This window comes from Fukomys damarensis, unplaced genomic scaffold (assembly GCF_012274545.1).
Source record: "Fukomys damarensis isolate Sample0158 unplaced genomic scaffold, DMR_v1.0_HiC HiC_scaffold_16, whole genome shotgun sequence".
Classification (NCBI taxonomy): Eukaryota; Metazoa; Chordata; class Mammalia; order Rodentia; family Bathyergidae; genus Fukomys; species Fukomys damarensis.
The window spans coordinates 99,226,678-99,246,841 of NW_022900928.1; the positions used below are offsets into that span (position 1 = coordinate 99,226,678).

A 20,164-nucleotide genomic window follows, 5' to 3' on the forward strand; every position below is an offset into this window, starting at 1 on the left:
GTATTTTTCCTCAACAGCAAGCTTTTTTTTTTGGTACCAGGGATCGAACTCAGGTCTTCCTGCTTGAACTCAGGTCTTAGTGCTTAGGAGGCAGGCAGCAGAACCACAGCAGCAAGCTTTATTGGTGTTATGTATAAAAGAAGAGCTAAAGAGTCCTAGGTCAAAATCTAAGCTTTTCTGTAGGAGAAAATGCTCACTTTGGGGGAATGAGTGGACTTGTTGACATTTTTATAGATCTGGATTTTTAGGGTACCTTATTTTGTGCTGTATCAGAAGGTGAATATAACTTTAAACATCTTTAGTAGGTGGGCAAGCTGTACATCCTGGGAGGGAGTCGCCGTGGAGGGGGAAATATTTTAGATGGAAGTCAGAGGAATGGTACTACTTTGACTCTGCCACTTAAGTAGAGCTGAGAATATTACATGATCTCTCTATAACCAGATAAATCTATAAGCTAACTGAATTTCATTCAGTAACTTCTAAGATTTATCTGGCTTCAAAGATTCCAGAATCACGTGTCACTGCCTCCAGGATCATCAGGCTGTATCCAGACCTGGGTTGAGGTGTTTACTTAAGTAAAGAGTGGTGTGGTTAAGAGTTGGTCATACCTAATTTTGAATGCCAGTTTTGCTGATAAACAGTGTGATAATAAAACATCACTTAACCTTTTAAGTTTCAATTTGCTTATCTACAAACTGAAAATGAAAATTATAGTTATCTAGTTTTAAAGTTTAGCTGGATAATTCATTGAAAAGACTTTGCTCAGGCATAATATCTAAAAAGCAATAAAAAATGTCATCTTTTTATTATTGTAAACTCTTTGAGAGTAGCCGTTTTACAATATTTTTAGTCTAACTCATTTATCTCTATTTCAGTTGCTTAGGCTTGCGTTTTACATGTAATAGTGCTCATTAAATGTGCTAGTAAAGTATTAAAAACATGATTATAATACAAATGTGAAATGAATACAAATTAAAATTCTTCTTGGATCTTAAATGAGGGAACAAGAAGGATGTTAAAGCTGATTTTTCAGAGAAAAGTAGAGGAAAAGACATGTAGTTTCTATCAGAGTATTTTTATAAGCATAAGACAAAAATTGGTTAATGACCAGTAGAGCATTAAAATTATAACTTTTAATCTTTTCCTATTAGTATATGTTTGTGGTATATAGCTGATACATATAAACATCAAATTTTGATCCTTTTTTCTTCCACTTTCCTATCTTCCCATTTTTTGGAATGTCCCTTTCATTCTCTTTATTCAGAGTAATCTCCCTCAATCCCTAGATCTCTTTTTATCTTCATAGTTTATCTTCTTGTCTCTTATCATGTGTCTTTTATCTTATTTTAAAAATAATTTATACTTTAGGTTTCTCGTGTAAGAGAAACCACATGATATTTAATATTCTGTCTAATTTATTTCACTTAGCATTACAGTCTCAAGATGTATCCATTGTCCTACAAATTACTAAAATCTATCCTTATTTATGGCTTAGTAATATTCTATTATGTATGTGTACCACATTTTCTCTATCAGTACATGTGTCGATGGGCATTTAAACCACTTCCAAGGTTTAGCTATTGTGGATTGTGCTGCTATAAACATAGGTGTGCATATGTCACTGTAAAATGATGTTTTTAATTCTTTTAGGAAGATACCCAGAAGAGGTATAGTGGGTTGAATGGAACTTCTATTTTTAGTTTTTAGAAGAATCTCTGTACTGATTTCCATAGTGTTTGTCCCTTTTCACATTCTAATCAATAATATATAAGGGTCCCTTTTTCCCCAAAATCTTGCCAGCATTTGTTCTCTGAGTTCTTGCTGAGAGCCATTCTTTATGGAATAGAACGGGATCTCAGTATTGGTTGTGCCTATACAGGAACAGAGGATGTCTTTCCATTTTTTAGATGTTTTCTTCTTTTATTTTTTTCAGAGTTACCTTTTCTTCTTGACATTTGCATTTCTACATGGTTAAAATATGCTATTTCTAAGTTTTGAGTAATTTTTCTATATAGCTATGGCCAAAATATTAATATTTATCTTAGAAAAAATTAAATGGGATATCTGACTCTGCTATGTATCTATTTTTTTGCCTAAGTGTATTATAAATACTAGGTACATCCATACTTATATTTTTATAATGTTTCATTAAAGAGGACATAGGTATACTCAGAAGAAAACTACTAATTTCCAACTTGGTACAATAGAGGCTTACAGGCCATGGCCATGTTAACAGGGCTTTATTTTATATACATTTTAGTTTAATCTGTAAACAAACTTGGAAGTAGATATTATTATCCAATTTGAAAATCAGCAGATAAGTATCACTGATCTAAAATAATTTAATCAAGGTTATACAACCCGTATGAGCCAGAATTAAAATTCATTCTAATTTTGAGTCTTTTGTTCTGTCCTTTGTCCTATTATATTACCTTCTTAAATCTTAAATTCTCCTAAACTTTAAGGTACATTTCTAACTAAATACACAGATGAATGGTTCTTATTTTGCTTATAGGATCAAGCATGCACAAAATGGTCTTTTTCCCAATAAGAGGCTTACCATTTTCAAAGTCCTATGGGAGTTCCCCTTTCCATATTCTACCTACTGGATTAAAGTGTATTCTTTAAAGAAAAGTGAAACTATTCTGTTTATCTTTTTACAGTCTCTTCCTCTCAAGTTGCCTTCTGTATAACTTACTTTTCTTTCTTTTCTCTCTTCTGGTCCCTGATACGTCTGTAGGTGGGCTGGATTCTTTCCATCCTGGATGAACTGCAGCTGAGCCCCCAGCCTCCTGTGGGGGTCCTTCCTCTGGGGACAGGGAATGACCTTGCTCGGACTCTCAACTGGGGAGGGGTAAGGACCCCTCCCAGAGCCTGGCCCCGCCATTGAGGAACGAATAGCGTCCAGGTGTTGGATGTGCTCAGGAGCAGCCCCATGGAAGCAGTCTGCTGCCACTGTCCATGAAATAAGTTAGAAATGGGAATCAAAGTGCCTGTGAACCTTAATTTTATTGAATTTTTTCATAAAAACATTGGGAGGCAAAGAGAAAGCCTAGTATAAGAGAAATGTATAGTTAGTGCACAGGCCTAGGACTTCAAGGCATCAAACAACAGGGCACAATGGGCTGGTTCCAAGGCTATGTGTAAAATTATCTTACAAATTTGAAATCATACTGACCCTCAGCTCTGCCCAGAATAGCCCATCTGGTTTAGATTCCCACCTAAGCATTATGACATTTTTTGAGATGTTGGGTTTTTCTGCTCAGTGTTATCATAGCTTTGGCTATTCAGGTATCTGACTGTCCTTCCCCCTGTGGCACCCACTGCAGGCAAGTGTGGGAGATGCACCTTACCTATGACTAGCCATTTCGCTTACTCATTTTATTGGACTAAGATAGTAAGAAGGTACAATACACTAACATATACAGAATTATCCCCTTTTTATCTGTTAAGGATAGAACATTGCTTGGGCTGGGATCTCTCTCGTGAAACTTTATTTTGGATGTCTAGCAGATATTAATCTGGCCTTTGGATGAATTCACCTTTCATAGGTTTTTGTTTTGTTTTGTATTAGGAAGGCAGAATATAAACTAATACATGTATGTGAGATAACTAAGGTATTATCAGTGCTAATTTCTCACATCCAAATCAACCGAATCGACCTTAATAATCATGCTGTCAGCAGTGGATCCTCAAGCAGTAAGTAGCTCTCTAACAGGACTGGTCCTCAGTCTGACCTGTTTGAGGTCATGGAGGGATGGGGTCCTAAGATAAGGTTATGGAAGAGTGAGTGAGATGGAATGTTAATAGGAAAAAGCTGCTGATCAGATCCTGTCTTGCTTGATTTTCCCTTTTTCACATACATCTGTTGTATTTATCACTAAAATTCCTCCATTAAGAGTTATGAGGAGCCCATTTTTTACTCCAATAAAAGCAGCCATCTAGCATGACCCTCAATGCTTATCAGTGACTATTGGTTCTCCTGTGATGGTAAAAATTATCTCTCACCTCAAACCAACCAGAGTTGGTGTTTTGTATATGTGACTATTATCATAAGTTCTGAGTGACTCAAGAAAAGCAATTCACCCTCCTATCCTTTCTAATTACAAAATAAGCAGAATTCATCACAGAAACACTCTTCTACCATTGGTTACTCTTTCTACTGACAGCAATGGGTATGTTTTCTGATTCTGTTGCCAGGGCTACACTGATGAACCTGTTTCTAAGATCCTGTGCCAAGTAGAAGATGGGACAATTGTACAACTTGATCGCTGGAATCTCCATGTAGAAAGAAACCCAGACTTGCCTCCAGAAGAGCTTGAAGATGGCGTATGTAAGGTTAGAAAGGTTTTTCTTTGTAAGGATAGAGTTCTGTAGCATCTTCCTTGTCCCCAGAAAATGCATATCTGCTTGTAGAGTTGCTTGGTGGTTCCACCCCAAAAGATAACGGGAAAGCTCTTTAAGTTTATGCCTCCCATCCTTAGGATGAAAGGTAATAACATACTGATCCTGCCCCATAGATTTTTACAGACTCAGATTTTGTACTTAGCTCTAGTACTCAAAGAGCTGTTCTCTGTCTCTTCACCTTCCACATTAGAAAGGTATGTATCCATTTAAAAAATATTTTCAAATCAATTGTAAAGAACCTATAAAAAATGGAGAATGTATGTGCTCAGAAGATTTTGATACATGAGCTTCCAGCATAAAGATGATGAGATTTTGGCCTGTTATCAAATATTGTTTAAACGTAGGAGGGCTTATCTAAGTCAGTTTCATTACCTGGTTCAGAGTCTAAGATGTCTAAATAAATGTTTGCTTTAGTATTTTCTTCTAGTGACTCGACTTTTATTTCACCCCACCCCTCTCCACCCCAAACTAAACCAAAAGTCATATTGTAAGTGAACATTTGATCCTAAGTTCTGGCCTCAATTTCTGATAAATTTAATAGGCTGCTGAGGAAACTTTCTTCATATTATTTTCCACTTTTCTTCTGTGATGATGTTTTCAGATGTTTGCATGCATAAGAATCTCCAGATGTGCTTGTTAGAATGCAGATTTGAAGCTCACTGTCCAGACATTCTCATTAAGTAAATCCAAGAATAAGTCCCAGGTATCTGTATGTTAAGTAATGTCTTTGCTTTGTTGAACCATACCATTGATTGTAACCAAAATTTCACAGAGGGTGAGGCAGGAAGATTGCAACTTTTAGCCCAGTTCAGCCTGGGAAATTTAGCAAAACCCTGTCAGAATTAAAAACAAATTTAAAAGCCAGTGGAAATGTAGGTTAGGATGAAGGTCTGAATGAATCCTCAGTAGCACAAAGAAAAAAAGTATGTCCCATTCTTAAGATAGATTGAACTCCATGTTATTTTAGACCAAACCAAGGCCTATTTATTCTTGACCAGTTGTATAGAAGCTCAAGTTTCTTACTTGGCTAAGCCATTTGGTTTTACCTTGTCCTCATTGTTTTTCACCTAAATTGTGATCCTGAAATGAGTAGTTTTCTGTAAGTATACCAATTGCTCAGTTGCACTAGAATTCCTAATGTAACAATACTGTTTAATAACAATGGATGTGATACTTTTACCTAATGTGTTTGGTCGAACTTGTAGAAATTGAATAGAAAACAGCTGAAGTAGAAAAAAAGAGTACCGTATGGAAATTTTTTAAAATTAAGCTTATTGGTACAATCTAGGTATACAATACAGTTACATTCATCATTGGGATCTTGTACCTTTACATAATAGATCTTAATTCTCATTTTTTCCTTTCCCCTTGTCCCTGCCCTCCCTTCACCCCCTCCTCCCCTCCCCATTTGCAAAAACTTTATTTCCATTTTTTCAGTTTCTCATATTTTTTCCTCTCCCTTATTACTTTTCCCCCACCCTTCCCACTTTCCCTACACCTTTAGCCCTTTACTTCCTATTTCACATTATTAATTATCTCATTAGGATCCTGTGTACTATTATAGTTTTCCACACCAGAGAAACTATTCAGTATTTCAGTTAAAGAAATCTCTGTTTGAACATTAAAAATAGGGAATCCTAAAATAAAACTAAAGAGGAAAGTAAAAGAGAAAAGTCAATGATGTAAGATTAAAATAATCCTTAATTCTGAAGATGAAAATGGTCCCTTAACATATTTAAATTGCTTCTTGCTCTTGTAGTCTTGACATGTAGATAACCTTACATATTTAATACAATGTGTTACCCCTGTACCAATGGAAAAATAAAAATTAAAAAGTGAAAGGATAGAAAACAATTCTCCATGTGACAGGAGCCCAGAAAAAAACAGGGGTAGCAATCTTATTTGCAGACAAAGCAAATTTCAAACCAAAACTGATTCTAGTATTATTGATGTAGGATGGTACTGTATCATACCTCTGTGAATGTAAAATATATTGTACCTTATGATGCATAGTAGTGACCGTGTTTCATCAGAGCTATAGTTAATGATGTTTCTCTAGAATGTTCTCTTTCCGGAGGATGATTAAGATGCTAATAAAAAAAATGGCGCCAGGTACCACAACAGCAACAGAACTTTGCTGTTTTCTGGATATTATTCTTTTCTTTGTTTTTTGTTTTGTTTTGTTTTGTTTAATGGAATATGCTGAATGTCTATAATTTTGTTCAGATGACTGCAGAACCTGGAAAAGCTGTTGCTGCTATTGATACATAACATACTGCTATTATTAGTCTTTTTGTATAAATATAAATATATATATATAAATTGAATTTTGGGAAACTTTAACGGTGCTGTCAACTTTGGAAAAAGTTATCCCAATTTACTATGTTGAGTTGGCACTGTACAGAAATGGACAGCCATATTGGTTTAGAAATGGAAATTTTAAGGTCCTTCTCTTACTAAACTTGGTTTGGCCTGTAATGGAAATCCTTATTTAGTTCTCAGCAGCTTAAGAAATGGAAATATTTCTTGATGCAGCCAGGGACTATCCAGACAGTTAAAGGTCTTTGGAAACAGATTTTTGGGGAGTTGTGTAGGCAGTTGAGGCACATTTTCCTGTAAAATATGAACAACGTGAAAACAGCCTAAATTGGGGTATTATTTAGGAGATGGTGACCAGATGTTTTCCTGAGCTATCAGTGCATACTAAGACATGGGTTAGAATTTTAGCCAAAAGAACATAAATGGTAGATGAGGAAAATGCCTGTACTTTTGGCAGGATCAGTCTGCCTTTACTAAGGACTGGTATTTTAATGTAGGAACTGGACATCTTCAACTATGAAGCCAGGAGAGTCAGACACGATTTTGGCATAGTTCTATGTGTTTATTTTCTCTCCCTTTCTCCCCAGTTGGCTGAAACCCTTTCACAGGGCTGATTTAACCTCTGAATAGTTACAGGCTGGGACAGAAGGGCTTCCAGGCAGGGCCTCTCCTCACTTCTATTAGAGATCAAGGCCAGCCAGTTCTTTCCTTCTGCATGAATCTTTCTGTTGCTCTTGTTCTTATTTCATTTTTCTCTTAATTAGACAACATTTTCCCTCTAGTCAAGCAAAATCTTATTAAAAGGGCATGAGAAATACTGTGATAAGCGTACTTTTGAAATTGTGAAGGTTCAAATTATTCAGATAGAGTTACAATCAATTTGGGACATAAACTTGGTAATTATCTGGAAACATTACCACTCTATTTGATGTTTGTCTTTTACTCTGAGATGGAGGAGAAGTGAGGAAAACACACTTTCCCTCCTCGCATTTTCCACATACTTTTCTAATTGGTGTGACATAGAACTGAAGCTTTAGAATCATGTCCATTTTGCAGCTTTATTGGGGATTTGAGGCTGTCTAGTTCTGTCCTTTACTCTCTTGCAGCAGGAACAGGCATGGATCCAGTAAATGATGAGAAAGATACTTAAAGCCTCGGTGTGCATCTTTGCATGGTAGTATCAAAGATACAATTTTGACAAATGGGAATCTAAATACTACTGATACATGTATTTTATATATATGCATATATAATTTTTTTTCTCTCTCTGAATCATCAATAGCTTCATGGTTCTCACTGCCTTATTTCTTTTATGAATTTCATCAAAAACTTTATGTAAAAAATAGGTGATAAGTAAATGAATTAAAAATTGTTTATTTTGGCTTATAATATTCCTTTGTTAAACATAAAGTTGAACAAAGTATTTCCACTTTGGTCAATTAGACATGATTTTTACAACTGAATTTGTTAAATTCTTTTAGTGAACCATTCTTCATCACTATTAAAAATATGCACTCCTCATCATAAGAAGTTTCTATTATTACAGCATGGACAAGCATGGTTATTTATTAATTTGTATCTGTGGACCTTATTTTCTATACTATTTATAATTCTTGCAATAATTACTCGAGCTGAGCTTTTGATGATGAATTAATTCAAGAGCCATGTTCCTTCTGCTTACAAACCCTCCGTTCTGAGGTGTGACTGACCTCTTTCAGGGACCACCCCAACGATAGGTGGCTGGCCTTAGCTTTTATTTTTCTCTCCCTAGCTTGCTACATACAGCTGTACCTTTGCCTCTGTTTGTCATTGCAGCTCCCTCTGAATGTTTTCAATAATTACTTCAGCCTTGGATTCGATGCTCACGTCACACTGGAATTCCATGAATCCAGAGGTGAGGACACCGTCCCATTTCCATCTCCTAGGGAGGCAGTTTCCAGCAGGTGTTTTGCACGTTCCCTTTTGTTTGCATATCGTTTGTGTTTGTGGTGTGCTTCGGTCTTGTTCCATGTCACCTGAATCATGACCCTGGGAGCTGGCTCAGGTGGGAACTGACTTCACATGGGTCCCTGAGACCATTTCTTCAGGATCTCCAAATAGGGAAGGACAGGATCAGAGGTGTAGTCCAGGTCTCAGAACTGTTACTCTTCCAGTTTGACTGGAAACTTTTTAAGTGAGTGAACTACTGTAATAAAGAACCTCTTTCACTAGAGTCATTAGGATACTCATAGCTTCACAAGCCACCAGTGGTTAAAATTCAATGCTCCATACCCAGAGCCATACATACATAGTAGGAAGAACAGAAAAAAAATGGCTTTTTAGAGTATTAGAGGGCTATGGACAGTTTAAATAGAAAGAAAAGGATATGATGATGATGATGATGATGATTGAATTAGATAGAAAGTTACTGGGAACCCCACTAGAACAGTCAGAGGTGTGCATGAGGCTGCATGGTAATTGGAAGTGCTGAAAGGGACTCGGAAAAGACTGAGTGAAGCAAAGCAGTTTTGGAAAGAGAAATAAGATGAAACAATAAGTCTTAAAGTGTTTTCTCCAAATTTTCTTATGCCATTCAGAACAGAGAAAATTTAGGATTTTGATTTTGGCTTGTAGTCTCCATCAATTTCTTTTTCTTGATTTAGCTCAATCTCTTCTCTTACACTCTTACTGTCAGTATCACTGTACCACATATCTCTCTTTATTCCTTTCATCAATAGCTATATTGGTACCTGCTTCCTTGTGAACGTATTTATATATAATCAAATAATTCTAGGATTATGTTGTTAAGAAATGTGGGCAGTGAAAATCATAAATGAGGAGGAACCTTATTCTTTTTGTACTGGTTCATAAAAGCTCACATTGTTTTAAAGTATAGAATTTGAAAGTCTCAGATGCTAGTGATAAGACAAAAAAAAAAAATCTGATGTGGCTCTTAAACACTAGCATTCCCCAGAGGAACTATAGGATCTAGACTGTTAAAATACAAAATATAGCTGAAGTACAAATGTTTGAAGGATTGTACTGAATTCCGCAATTCTGGTAGACTTTGGCTTTCTGGGTTTTAGTGAAGATTTGAAGTGAGAGTCTCTGTGGAGGTTCAGCTCTCTGCCAGACACAGCCATAGTTTGGCCTTCCTCTCTGATTAGTAGGAAAACCACAGAATGCATGGTTTTTAAAAGACCAGCAAATACCCCAAATCAGAAATACTATCCCCATTCCACAAGTTTGTCATAGACAAGTCTTACAGATCATATTCAAAGGGACTTACATTAATGCCAACATTTATGACCCATTGTTCTTCCTATATGTAGTTTGGGAAGTAAATGGGAGATTCTCTTTTTCTTTTCTTACCTCTTTTCCTAACTCTCCTCCCCCTGATATTTTTTAAGAGACTCAATCTTCTGAGCTTCTTAATGCAATCCCCAGGTTCCTTAACAATACTTGCACAGTAGCACAATTACCACTACCATATGAGTTTTCCAGAGTAGGCATCCTGGCATGAAAATTAGCCCAAATGAGTAAGTGTCCCACAGTAAGCTCATCCAGTAATTATTCTGAAAGTTATCTGGATGATATACTTCCTTGTATGTGATAAAATTTCTATGCATCAGAGTGAGAGGAGAGCAAGGAGTGTCACCAAGGTGGGCCATGTTTGGAAGGTAATTCTTTTGGGGAAAGTGATCTTTTTTCCTTGTAAGGTGTGATACTGTTTAATTTTAGAATAGAATGTGCAACTGTTGTTGTTTATATACATACACAATTTTATATGAGTGATTATAAAATAATTGATTTAAGTATATCAAGTATTAATCTCTGAATAGTTTATTGTTGAATTTTCATGTGTTTTAATGTGATATGAAATAGAATTGAAGACATTTTTAATGTGTGTAAGCCAAAGCCTTTGAGGAAAACCAGCCATAAACAACTGCTAAGGGAGAATTTTGTTGGTTGAGAGTAATAGCCACATTCATGAAAGTGAGCTAGAGATCGTGAAAAACAAATATCCACAATTACTGGAACTAAATTTTGTTGATACTATTGGGCTGTACACATCTTATTATCTATAAATCTATTCTTTTTACATTAAATAAAAATAATTATTTCTGCTTGAAAAAATATTAATCAAGCTATTTTTAAAATGATTTCTGTTCCTTTAGAATTTCCCCATGTTTTTCTCTGTTAAGCCAAGAAATCTTAAACTAAGTTGGAGAAGAAAAGCGAGGATAAGTAAGACCACACTTTTAATAGAGGTAGGGCAGACTTTCTGCTTTTGTTTTTTCTTTTTGATATGCCTTTTCTGAAACCAAGACCACTCATAGTGGAGGGTTCAAACTTTCTCCCATGCAGTTATTTGCAATTTGAGGCTTCTTAACAAAATTTGTGCAATTTGCTACCGGATACCTAGAGGGTGACTCAAAGTCTCATGAGAGCCATTGTGAAAATATGAGCTTGGATAGTTAGGTATTAGTAAAAAAATGCAATATTTGAAATTATGCCAATCAATATACAAGTAATGGATAATAAATGTAAATCTTATGAAGTCAGAATTAAAAAAAACTAACTATAGAAGGAATTTTTGGCATAGATGAGAAAATACCCATCAAATAGACAGCTCCTTGCCTAACAACCTATATTGTATTCCTTATAGAAAGATCAATTGAAGTGGCACTTATTTGGGAAGAGCTTATTAGTGCCATTACTGTGCAAATGCTTTTATATTTACCAGTAGAAAATCAAGCAGGAAGTAAGGACAATCATAACGATTTGTTTGATATCATATGTAAAGAAGACAAACATTTGGGTTTCTTTTATATTTGATAAGAAAGGAAGACTATTTTGCTGGGTTGGAAACAGAAATACTTATTTTTCTCAAAATGGTGAAACATCCATGATGGAATTGTTGATCTTTATGTATGAGAAAGTGCAATAATTTGGAACGGAATTTGGAAAGTAATAAGATTGGTCATCTGATTGTCACATGGAATAGTGCCCAGTACTTTCAGTATTTTTACAGTATCACAGTGCTTGAGTGAGTATAATGAAAATGTTCTAATCTATTAATGTTTAGTCCTGTTAACAGTGATTATAGTTATCAGTGACAACATTAGGTCTCACTTTGCCAGCGCTGAGATTGTCATTTTTTGGACATGGATATTAGAAACATCAAATTTTGAAGTCTAAGATCGAATGCTTCTATTTTATGGCCTCGTTGAAATTATTATTCAGAGCTCTTGAACCTTGGGCTATAAGGTCAAGGAAATAGAATCATGGCTACAGAGGAGGCAATCGTATTTAAATTTGATTTAGTATTTACTATTTTCACTGAATATATAAAGACATGCAGATCAGTACATTTCGAATGATTATAAAAGTTCCATGACTCATATCATAGAAAACTGACAGATTTAGTCAAAAAGTTATTTGCAGTGGTTTAGGAAATTTCATCATTGCCATCACTGTGACGGCCATACTACCAGTCTCTTGCCTGGGCACTGAAACTTAAGCAGGTTGCCTTTCAGGAACTGTCACTGTGTGTGGTTCTCTGCAACCTTCCTTTCACCCTGAATTTCTATGTGTCACCTACTCAACATGCAAGATTTTAGTGTGCCTCCCTCTGAAACACTGTCCTGATCATTTCACCACTTCATCTTATTAGTCATCTTTCATACCATATGTACAAGGACATTTTACTTTCATACCTGTCTCCCTCACTGTAAAGTCCATGATGGCCAACGATTGTCTTATTTATTTTTACATTCCCAGTTCCCAGCCCAGGGGCTGTGGCATTAAGTGTTTGATGCAATAGTAGAAGTTTAATTGGAGAGTAGACCTAGTAAACAGAAGTAAACAGCAGTACAGTAAACACTGTACAGTGAAGGCAAGATAAATTGCATAGCAGTAAATGATAGGAGTTCAGCAGGACTGGTGGTAGTGAAAGAGTCTGGGGGAAATGTCCAAACAGTATAGGGGTAACATGGTGGGGAGATAAAGGGAGGAATTTGACATAGATAAAAAGTAAACTGAGAATTAAAATGAAAATTTCTCATAGGAAAGAGAAGTACAGAGGGACAAATGAAGTTGTCAAGGGATGGGTTAGATGAGCTGTTAATAAGTGATGAAAGATTTTGCTGTGGTTTTAGAAAATGACAATAATGTTTAGAAAAAATTTGTCCTAAGTAGATGATGTTGGAAATAGGGAAAGATTTTTAATATATGCAATTTGAGTTGAAGGTGGCAGTGTAAGCATGTGCAAAATGAAGTCTTAAAATTGAGTAGGTAGCCAATGGATGGAATATGGAAGATATGTGAAATACATAAAGTTCAAGTTGCATATTGATTTTTATAAACATAATGTTGCACTTGGATTTGCAAATGTCTCCGTCATATGCCTTAGGCAGAGTAAAGGGGGTGTATGATAGAGCTTCGCAAACTGAATTTATATGTATGTACTTGCATATTTTTAACAGTTGCAAGTGTGGACTGTGAGTTAGGGGACCTTGCTTGTCAGATAATGAATATGTGCATATAGGTGACATGAATGAAATTCCACTCCTGTGAATTTTGGAGTGTATGCTGTCGTGTTGTATGTGTGTTTGGGTTCACTGTTGTATTTTCACTCACCTTTATCTGGGAGCTGGTTTCCCCTTTTAGCATCTCATCAAAAGCAGTTTGGGCTACAATTACTTGAAGCTTGTCAGAGGGCTCTATTTATCATTTTTTAACCAATTCTTACACATTTTAAAGCTACCTTATGCACTTTATATTTATGTAACAGAACCTAATATTACAAGCATTTATTTATGTTATTATTAATAATTTTACATTGTGTATTTTCAGAATTAGAAATACAAGTGCTGACTTTTCAGCTACTTTTCTGTTTTGACATCATTTGGATTTTTTACTTTAAAATGAAAGAGCGTAGGATTGCTTAACTTTTGTTCCATTTACTAGGTTTTGAAAAATACATGTAATATTGAACTTCCATGATCAGCACTTAAGAGCAGCATTTTGATGTGCTTCTGCCTGCTCATGTTTTCTGCTTCCATTTATACAAGTTTCTAGGGAACAGTGTTTTGTTTTGTTTGTTTCCTTTTTTTTACCTGAGAGATTTCAGCCATAAATTTTGACCAGTAGGCCTTACACGTTCATGTTAAGAATTTCCAGATGTTGACCTTAATTTATAATAATTGCATGTTAATTAATAAAATACTAAATATCTGAGGAGGTAAAATTATACATGTTTCATGAGTACTTTTTCTTGCCCTTGTATTATTTGGGCTTTTGAAAAACTTGGTGGAGGATGGAGACCCATGGCAAGAGAGTAGCGTGCTCATGATCCCCTGGATTCCATAGCTGTATTCCTTCCTAGGGGCTAACTGTAAGGGATGAATGGTGCAGACTTTGTAGAGAAGCCCAAGGGAAATTGTGTTGATAGCTGAAGCATCTTTGAGACCCTTTGCAGTGCTTATTGTCATTGTGTATGCTTTTAAAGGTAGCTTACACAGAAACTATATGATTGTGACTTAGGTATCTTGCATTTCCTGCTTTTTTGAAGACATATTTGTTGGGAAAGCTATAAGACTAGCTCAAAGAAAACTGTCGTAGAGACTGTTAATGGGGCCAGTCAAGGGCAAAGAGGAATAAGAACTTAGTTTGACAGGAAGAGGGAGTGAATAAGTCCTTTTTCTCAGATCCTCCTAAGACCTAGGGAATGACAGCTGGACTGAAATAAATATTTGAAAGGGACTTAAAGCTAAATCTGTAAGAGAAATCACAGACAAAAGTAGAGTTTTAGGATTCCATTTTTTTCTTTAGTATTGGCAGTTGAACCCAGGGCCTTCATATTGAGCCATATCCCTACCCCCTTTTTATTTTTTTATATCACAATATGGTCTCTTTAAGTAGCTAAATTGCTAAGCCTGGGCTTGCATATGCAATCCTTCTGCCTCAGCTTCCCAGAATGCTGAGATTAAAGATTCCTGGCTAGGATTCCCATTCTTATGGCCTGTATCACGCTATTGTACTGTACATGATGATGAGGTGAACATATTTAATCAACTGAATGGATTACACTGAGAGTTCCATCATCATCATAAGTGGATTATATCCACAGCCAAATCATTTAGCTGATTTAGATAATAAGATTTATGAAGCTTGAGCTAATGAGATTTAGATGAGATTTTTGGATTTTGAGTTGATGCTATAATGAGATGAGCACCTTTGGGAACCTTGGATGGAGTGAATATATTTTCATTTGGGAGTGAAATGAATCATGGAGGCCAGAGGATAGATAGCAGCAGGTAGAATTTTGGCCACAATGATTATCATGTCATTATGCCTAAGGTTATGTTGTCTTAGAAAATAAAGGACTTTGTCAATGTAATTAAAGTTAGCATATCAGCTGATTTTAAGATAGGAATAGAATCTAGGACTATCTGGGTAGGCCAAGGTAATAATGTGAGCCCTTTAAAGCAGTAGTGGAGAGCAGAAGGGAAGTCATGGAGGGCTGGGAGTTGACATGCCTTTGCTGGGTGATGGAAGAATGCAGATGGCTTCTCAAACTGATGAGGAACCCTAGCCAACATCCAGCAAGGAAAGGAAACTGCACTTCTGCAACCTCAAGGTTACGGGGTCTGCCAACAACCTGGACAAACTTGGAAGTGAGTCTTTGCCATGCTGACAGGATTTGGGCTTGGTAAGAACCTAAGAAGAGGTCCCAGGAGAAATAGTTGAGTATGTTGCCCTAGAGGACTTTAAGAAAATGAATAGGTGTTGTTTTAAGTTGGCAAGTTTATAATGATTTGTTATGGGAGGAATTGGAAAGTAGTACAATTATTATTGGTTCCCAGTCAGGTTGTCAGCAGAACGGTGGCATAGACAAACACAGCAAATGCATGCGTCTTGCCATCCATACTCTGTTTTTGTGGATGAGGAGGAAGGGCAGTTTAGGAATAGGAACAATAAATCATGGCTACTTCCACCATCAGTTCTTGAGATATGTTGATATGTTGAATATTTGTTAGCTTTTTTGTGTGTGTGAGAGTGGTTTCTGTGCTCACCTCATATCAACTAATAATCACACTTCTTGAGGGAGTTGGCGTCCTTAAACTTTCTCATTGACTTTCCCAATTCTTTTTCCTTACTCTTTTCAGATGGTCTTCCTTAAAGACACATCAGCCCTTGTACACATAGGCACAATCACCCAGCACAATCAACCATCCTGTCCTTTGCTTTGCATAGCCAATGGAGAATGACTAGGTGTCACTGTGTGCAGGAGGCCCTTTGCTTTCTCATGGCCTGACCTCTGCGTGAAGTGGTCACGCTCCATCTCTGAGCGGAGACATCGCCCTTAGCTTCAGCTGAAGTTTTCTTACTCTGATTTTGTTCTTGGAATAGGGTAGATATAAAAGTAGAGAAAAGATCCCAGTTGTCAAGGCAAGCTCAATCTAGGATTCATTGGTATCTATTAAGATAAGTTTCTTATTCTAAAACTAACAGGATTTCCCTTTCAGTCTTTCTGTTCAAGCCAAAGCATATGTGCAACTCCCCTACCTCTTTTACATCTTTCTGACATTTCTTTGTTTTTTTTTTTTCAGCTTTAATTGAGTTTATTGGTACATTTTAGGGATACAGTACAGTTACATTCATACTACAAACACTATTTCCATCTTTTCATTATCTCACATTTTTTTCTTTTCCCTTATTATCCTTCCCCTACCCATCCCACCTTCCGTACACCTTTAGCTCCTTCTTCCCATTTCACATTGTCAGTAATCTTATTACGATCTTATGTATTATTGCAGTTTATTAACACCAGAGAAACTATTCGGTATTTACACATGTGTGACTTATTTATTTCACTTAGGAGTATATCCTCAATATGTATCCATTTTCCTATGAATGAATCTATTTTCTCATTCTTTATGGCTGAGTAATATTCCATTTTAATAGAAGAACCACATCTTCTTTATCCGGTTTCCAACTGATGTCTGACATCTCTTTGAATGGGAGGTGTTTCCAGAGATCTGTTTTTAAAAGTTTATTTGTTTCATTGACATTTATTCAGCTAAATGACATTGGAGGTGACTATTTTTGTCAAATGCATGAATGAAATTAGCAAAAATGCAGTTTGTTTCTTATATTTATTTTAATTTTTTAGGGATCTTAGAGGAAGTACTCTCTCTTGAGAGAAAAAACTTTCTTAAAAAGAGTTTTCAGTTTTTCGGGTATTACAGGAAAACTTCATAATGATGTTAATATTTTCCAAATCATAAATTATAAAATATGCAAATGTTAATAGTTGATCTATGATTCAGTTAATAACTGTGGACATCAATGTTCTGAAAAAGTTCTGTGCCAAGTTTTGGCTGCTATTTTTCATTGCTCAAAGACTTCCTTCATAGCTGGACATGGTTATTTTAAATTTTAAATTATGGCCTGTATTCTTATGATAAGTTGCATAGCAAAAAAGATTCTCATTTTACTTCTGGGTTCCTAAAGCAAGAAAGTTAGTGGAACTGAAAATGAAAATGGACCCCAGCCAAGTCTGATTCTAAAAAGGTGAAAAGCAGCATATCATTTCAGCAGCCACATTCATCCTGATGAAATCCCAGAATGTAAAAATGATCAGCACTGGGGCCAAGAAGGGCAGAAGCAGTTAATGCCATTCTTCTTCTGTTTACTATACTGTGTACATTAGCATTTTGTTTTATTTTGTTTCTAGAGTTAGAGTACTTATTGTGGTAGTGTAGAGTTTAGGAAAGCTTTGAAATATAAAAACTATTTATAGATGAAGATAGCTCCCTAGAGCCAATCTTCCCAATTCTCCCTTTGCTTATTTTTAGTTTGCATGTTTTCAAACCTAATTTCTAGGTAATTTGTTGTTGTTATGCTCTAATAATCATTAAAATAACCTAGTAATCATTTGTCTAGGATTATTTCCTGAGATCCTATATGTTTTGCTTCGCCATATCTTCTTGAGTGAATTCTTTGCTACTCTTCTTCATCTAGGCAACTTTTGGGGATTATCATTCATGGTCAGGGTTTGGACTTGGTGAGTTTCAGCGGGGTAGCCAACTGTGTACAGAAAGAACTAGGAAAGAGACTTAGCCTAAGAAGGAATTGAGTATAGGAGATGAAATAGCAGAAGGTCAAATTTAGACAGTAAGTTCTTTTGGAATGCCTTGAAATTTTATTAGAAAGAAACCTGTGAGGAAATACTTCATTTAGGTACTATATAATTCCTTTAATTCATGTGAAAATTCTCTGATGTGGATTCTTATTTCATTGGGGGGGGTCATTATGTAACAAATAGGACCAAATTCAAAATCAAATCATTTTTCAGCCACAGCCTTTCCCATAATATGCTAAGTCCATTTAGCAGGCCATCTGTGTGTGTGTGTGTGTGTGTGTGTGTGTGTGTGTGTGTGTGTTTTCTCTAGTAAAACAAATGATTTCTTCCAAGGCATATCACAACCAGGAGAGCAGATGGTAGCACTGAGTTTTTTTCAAAATGTTAAAGTAAATTCTTCATTAATTTTCATCCAAAGTTCCTGTATCCAGTTATATTTGGACCTGCATGCCCGAGGGTCATTGGAAATAATCACACCTCCAACTCCTTCCTCTGTTTTAAAAACAATCCAGAGTGGCTCAAATTTCAATAAGTCTCACCTTTAATAAAAATGATCCAGAAAGCTCATGACACTGCCTTTCCTAGACCCCCATTCAAACTTTTAAATTCAGTGTATTTAGGTGGGGCTTAGTGGTTTGCATTTCTAATAAGCTGCCAGTTACATCCAGTGCTGCCAGTTTATTGCTGAGCTATTGTAGCCCTGGACAACTGTGCTGGTAGCAACTGGGCTGGAGTGTAAAGAAAGATGATAACAGCACTGTTGGATCTGCTAGATCTGTAGGGTACATGGGTGGGGCTAATCTTTAAAGACATCTCTAGAACAAAACTTCTTCTCTTTCACAGAAGCAAATCCAGAGAAATTCAATAGTCGCTTTCGAAATAAAATGTTCTATGCTGGGGTAAGTACATACATTTTGTCTTATAGCTGTTGTATATTATTTATTGTCAATTCACTGAGTAATAGATACTGTACATTAAAAATAGTAACACATACACCACACATTTATATTTATGTTTAAATATTGTTGTTTTAATATTGTTGGTAATTCAGAATGTCTTTTCTCCTATTTCCTGTGATATAGGCAGCTTTTTCTGATTTCCTACAGAGAAGTTCTAGAGATCTATCCAAACATGTTAAAGTTGTTGTAAGTATTAGACATGATTCATTTCATTTGTATGTAAATATGAATATCACAAAAATAAGCTCCCAGAGATGAATTTATATATAGATTAATCACTGTACTATCTATAGTTTAGAGGACATTTAGTATGATTCATTATACCAACATTCATGAGTACTTATTGTGTTGCCACTGTCTTTGTTGTGTATGAAGTTACACAGAAAGGCTAGTTTTACTCTTAAAGGAACTCACAGTTCAGTCATACAGTTTTTTTTTGTTTTGTTTTGTTTTTTTTGTTGTTGTTTTTTGGTGTTGGGGATCAAACTTGGGACCTTGAGCTTGAGAGGCAGGTGGTGGCACCACTGAGGTAAATCCCTGGCCTCAGTCCTATAAATGTAAAATGTGTATATGTGTATATTAGATCAAGAAAATGTGAAACAATATAAAAATCCTGCATGTAGTGCTGTTTGTGTTACTCTCCATATTTTTCTTATTTGACTTATCAATAGTGAGTTTGTACACAGGAATGTATTTTGCATACACATGTTTTACTTTGTGTGTGATTGAAGGGAAAACATTGAAAACTGCTATTCTAAAGAATAGTGCAATTTAATGTAATATTAGGTTAAAAAACTTGGTAAAATACTATATATTGTAAGATGTACATCTTTATATTATTTGGTGAATTCCTAGAATCACTGACTTGTTTCTCAGGAGGAAAGAGTAGAAAATTTAAAAAATGAATTCTATTCTAAACACAGTCATTTTTATTATGGCATTTTTCTGTAATGCAACAACATTGCTTGCAATTATTGTATCACATTCTATTTTTTTGAAATTTTAGTTGCTTCCAGCCCTCAACTTTAATCATTTGAAATGTCTAAATGTTTTCTTCATTGGCGTAGTCATTCATGAACTTATTTCAAGTCCTTAAATAAATTGGAACATTTTATGTTTGCTTGGTAGTTTATAGTATCTGAAAATACCTTCAGTCACTATCTAGAATTTGATTCCTCTCTATGTTATATTGGAAAATACTTTATTTAGGGTTGTAAGATTTTCTGGAAACAATTTTGAGAATGCTCATAAAAATAGACTGTATTAAGATTAGCTGGGAAAAGAATGTGGGTACCTAGAAACAACCTTAACTAGCGCAAAATCATTTATACTTAGATGGAAATTCCAG

At 35.6% G+C, this 20,164-nt stretch overlaps 1 protein-coding gene across 12 annotated transcripts in view; it reads left to right on the top strand.

The window, feature by feature from the left end:
• Dgki (diacylglycerol kinase iota) overlaps positions 1–20,164 on the top strand; it is a 441,978-nt gene that overhangs the window by 258,649 nt on the left and 163,165 nt on the right. For all 12 annotated transcript variants that reach the window (XM_019208591.2, XM_033764527.1, XM_033764526.1 and 9 more), the window contains 5 exons: positions 2,741–2,854; positions 4,201–4,338; positions 8,542–8,620; positions 18,701–18,756; positions 18,940–19,002. In XM_019208591.2, the coding sequence (XP_019064136.1) occupies positions 2,741–2,854; positions 4,201–4,338; positions 8,542–8,620; positions 18,701–18,756; positions 18,940–19,002 (450 nt within the window). The remainder of the gene's footprint in view (positions 1–2,740; positions 2,855–4,200; positions 4,339–8,541; positions 8,621–18,700; positions 18,757–18,939; positions 19,003–20,164) is intronic.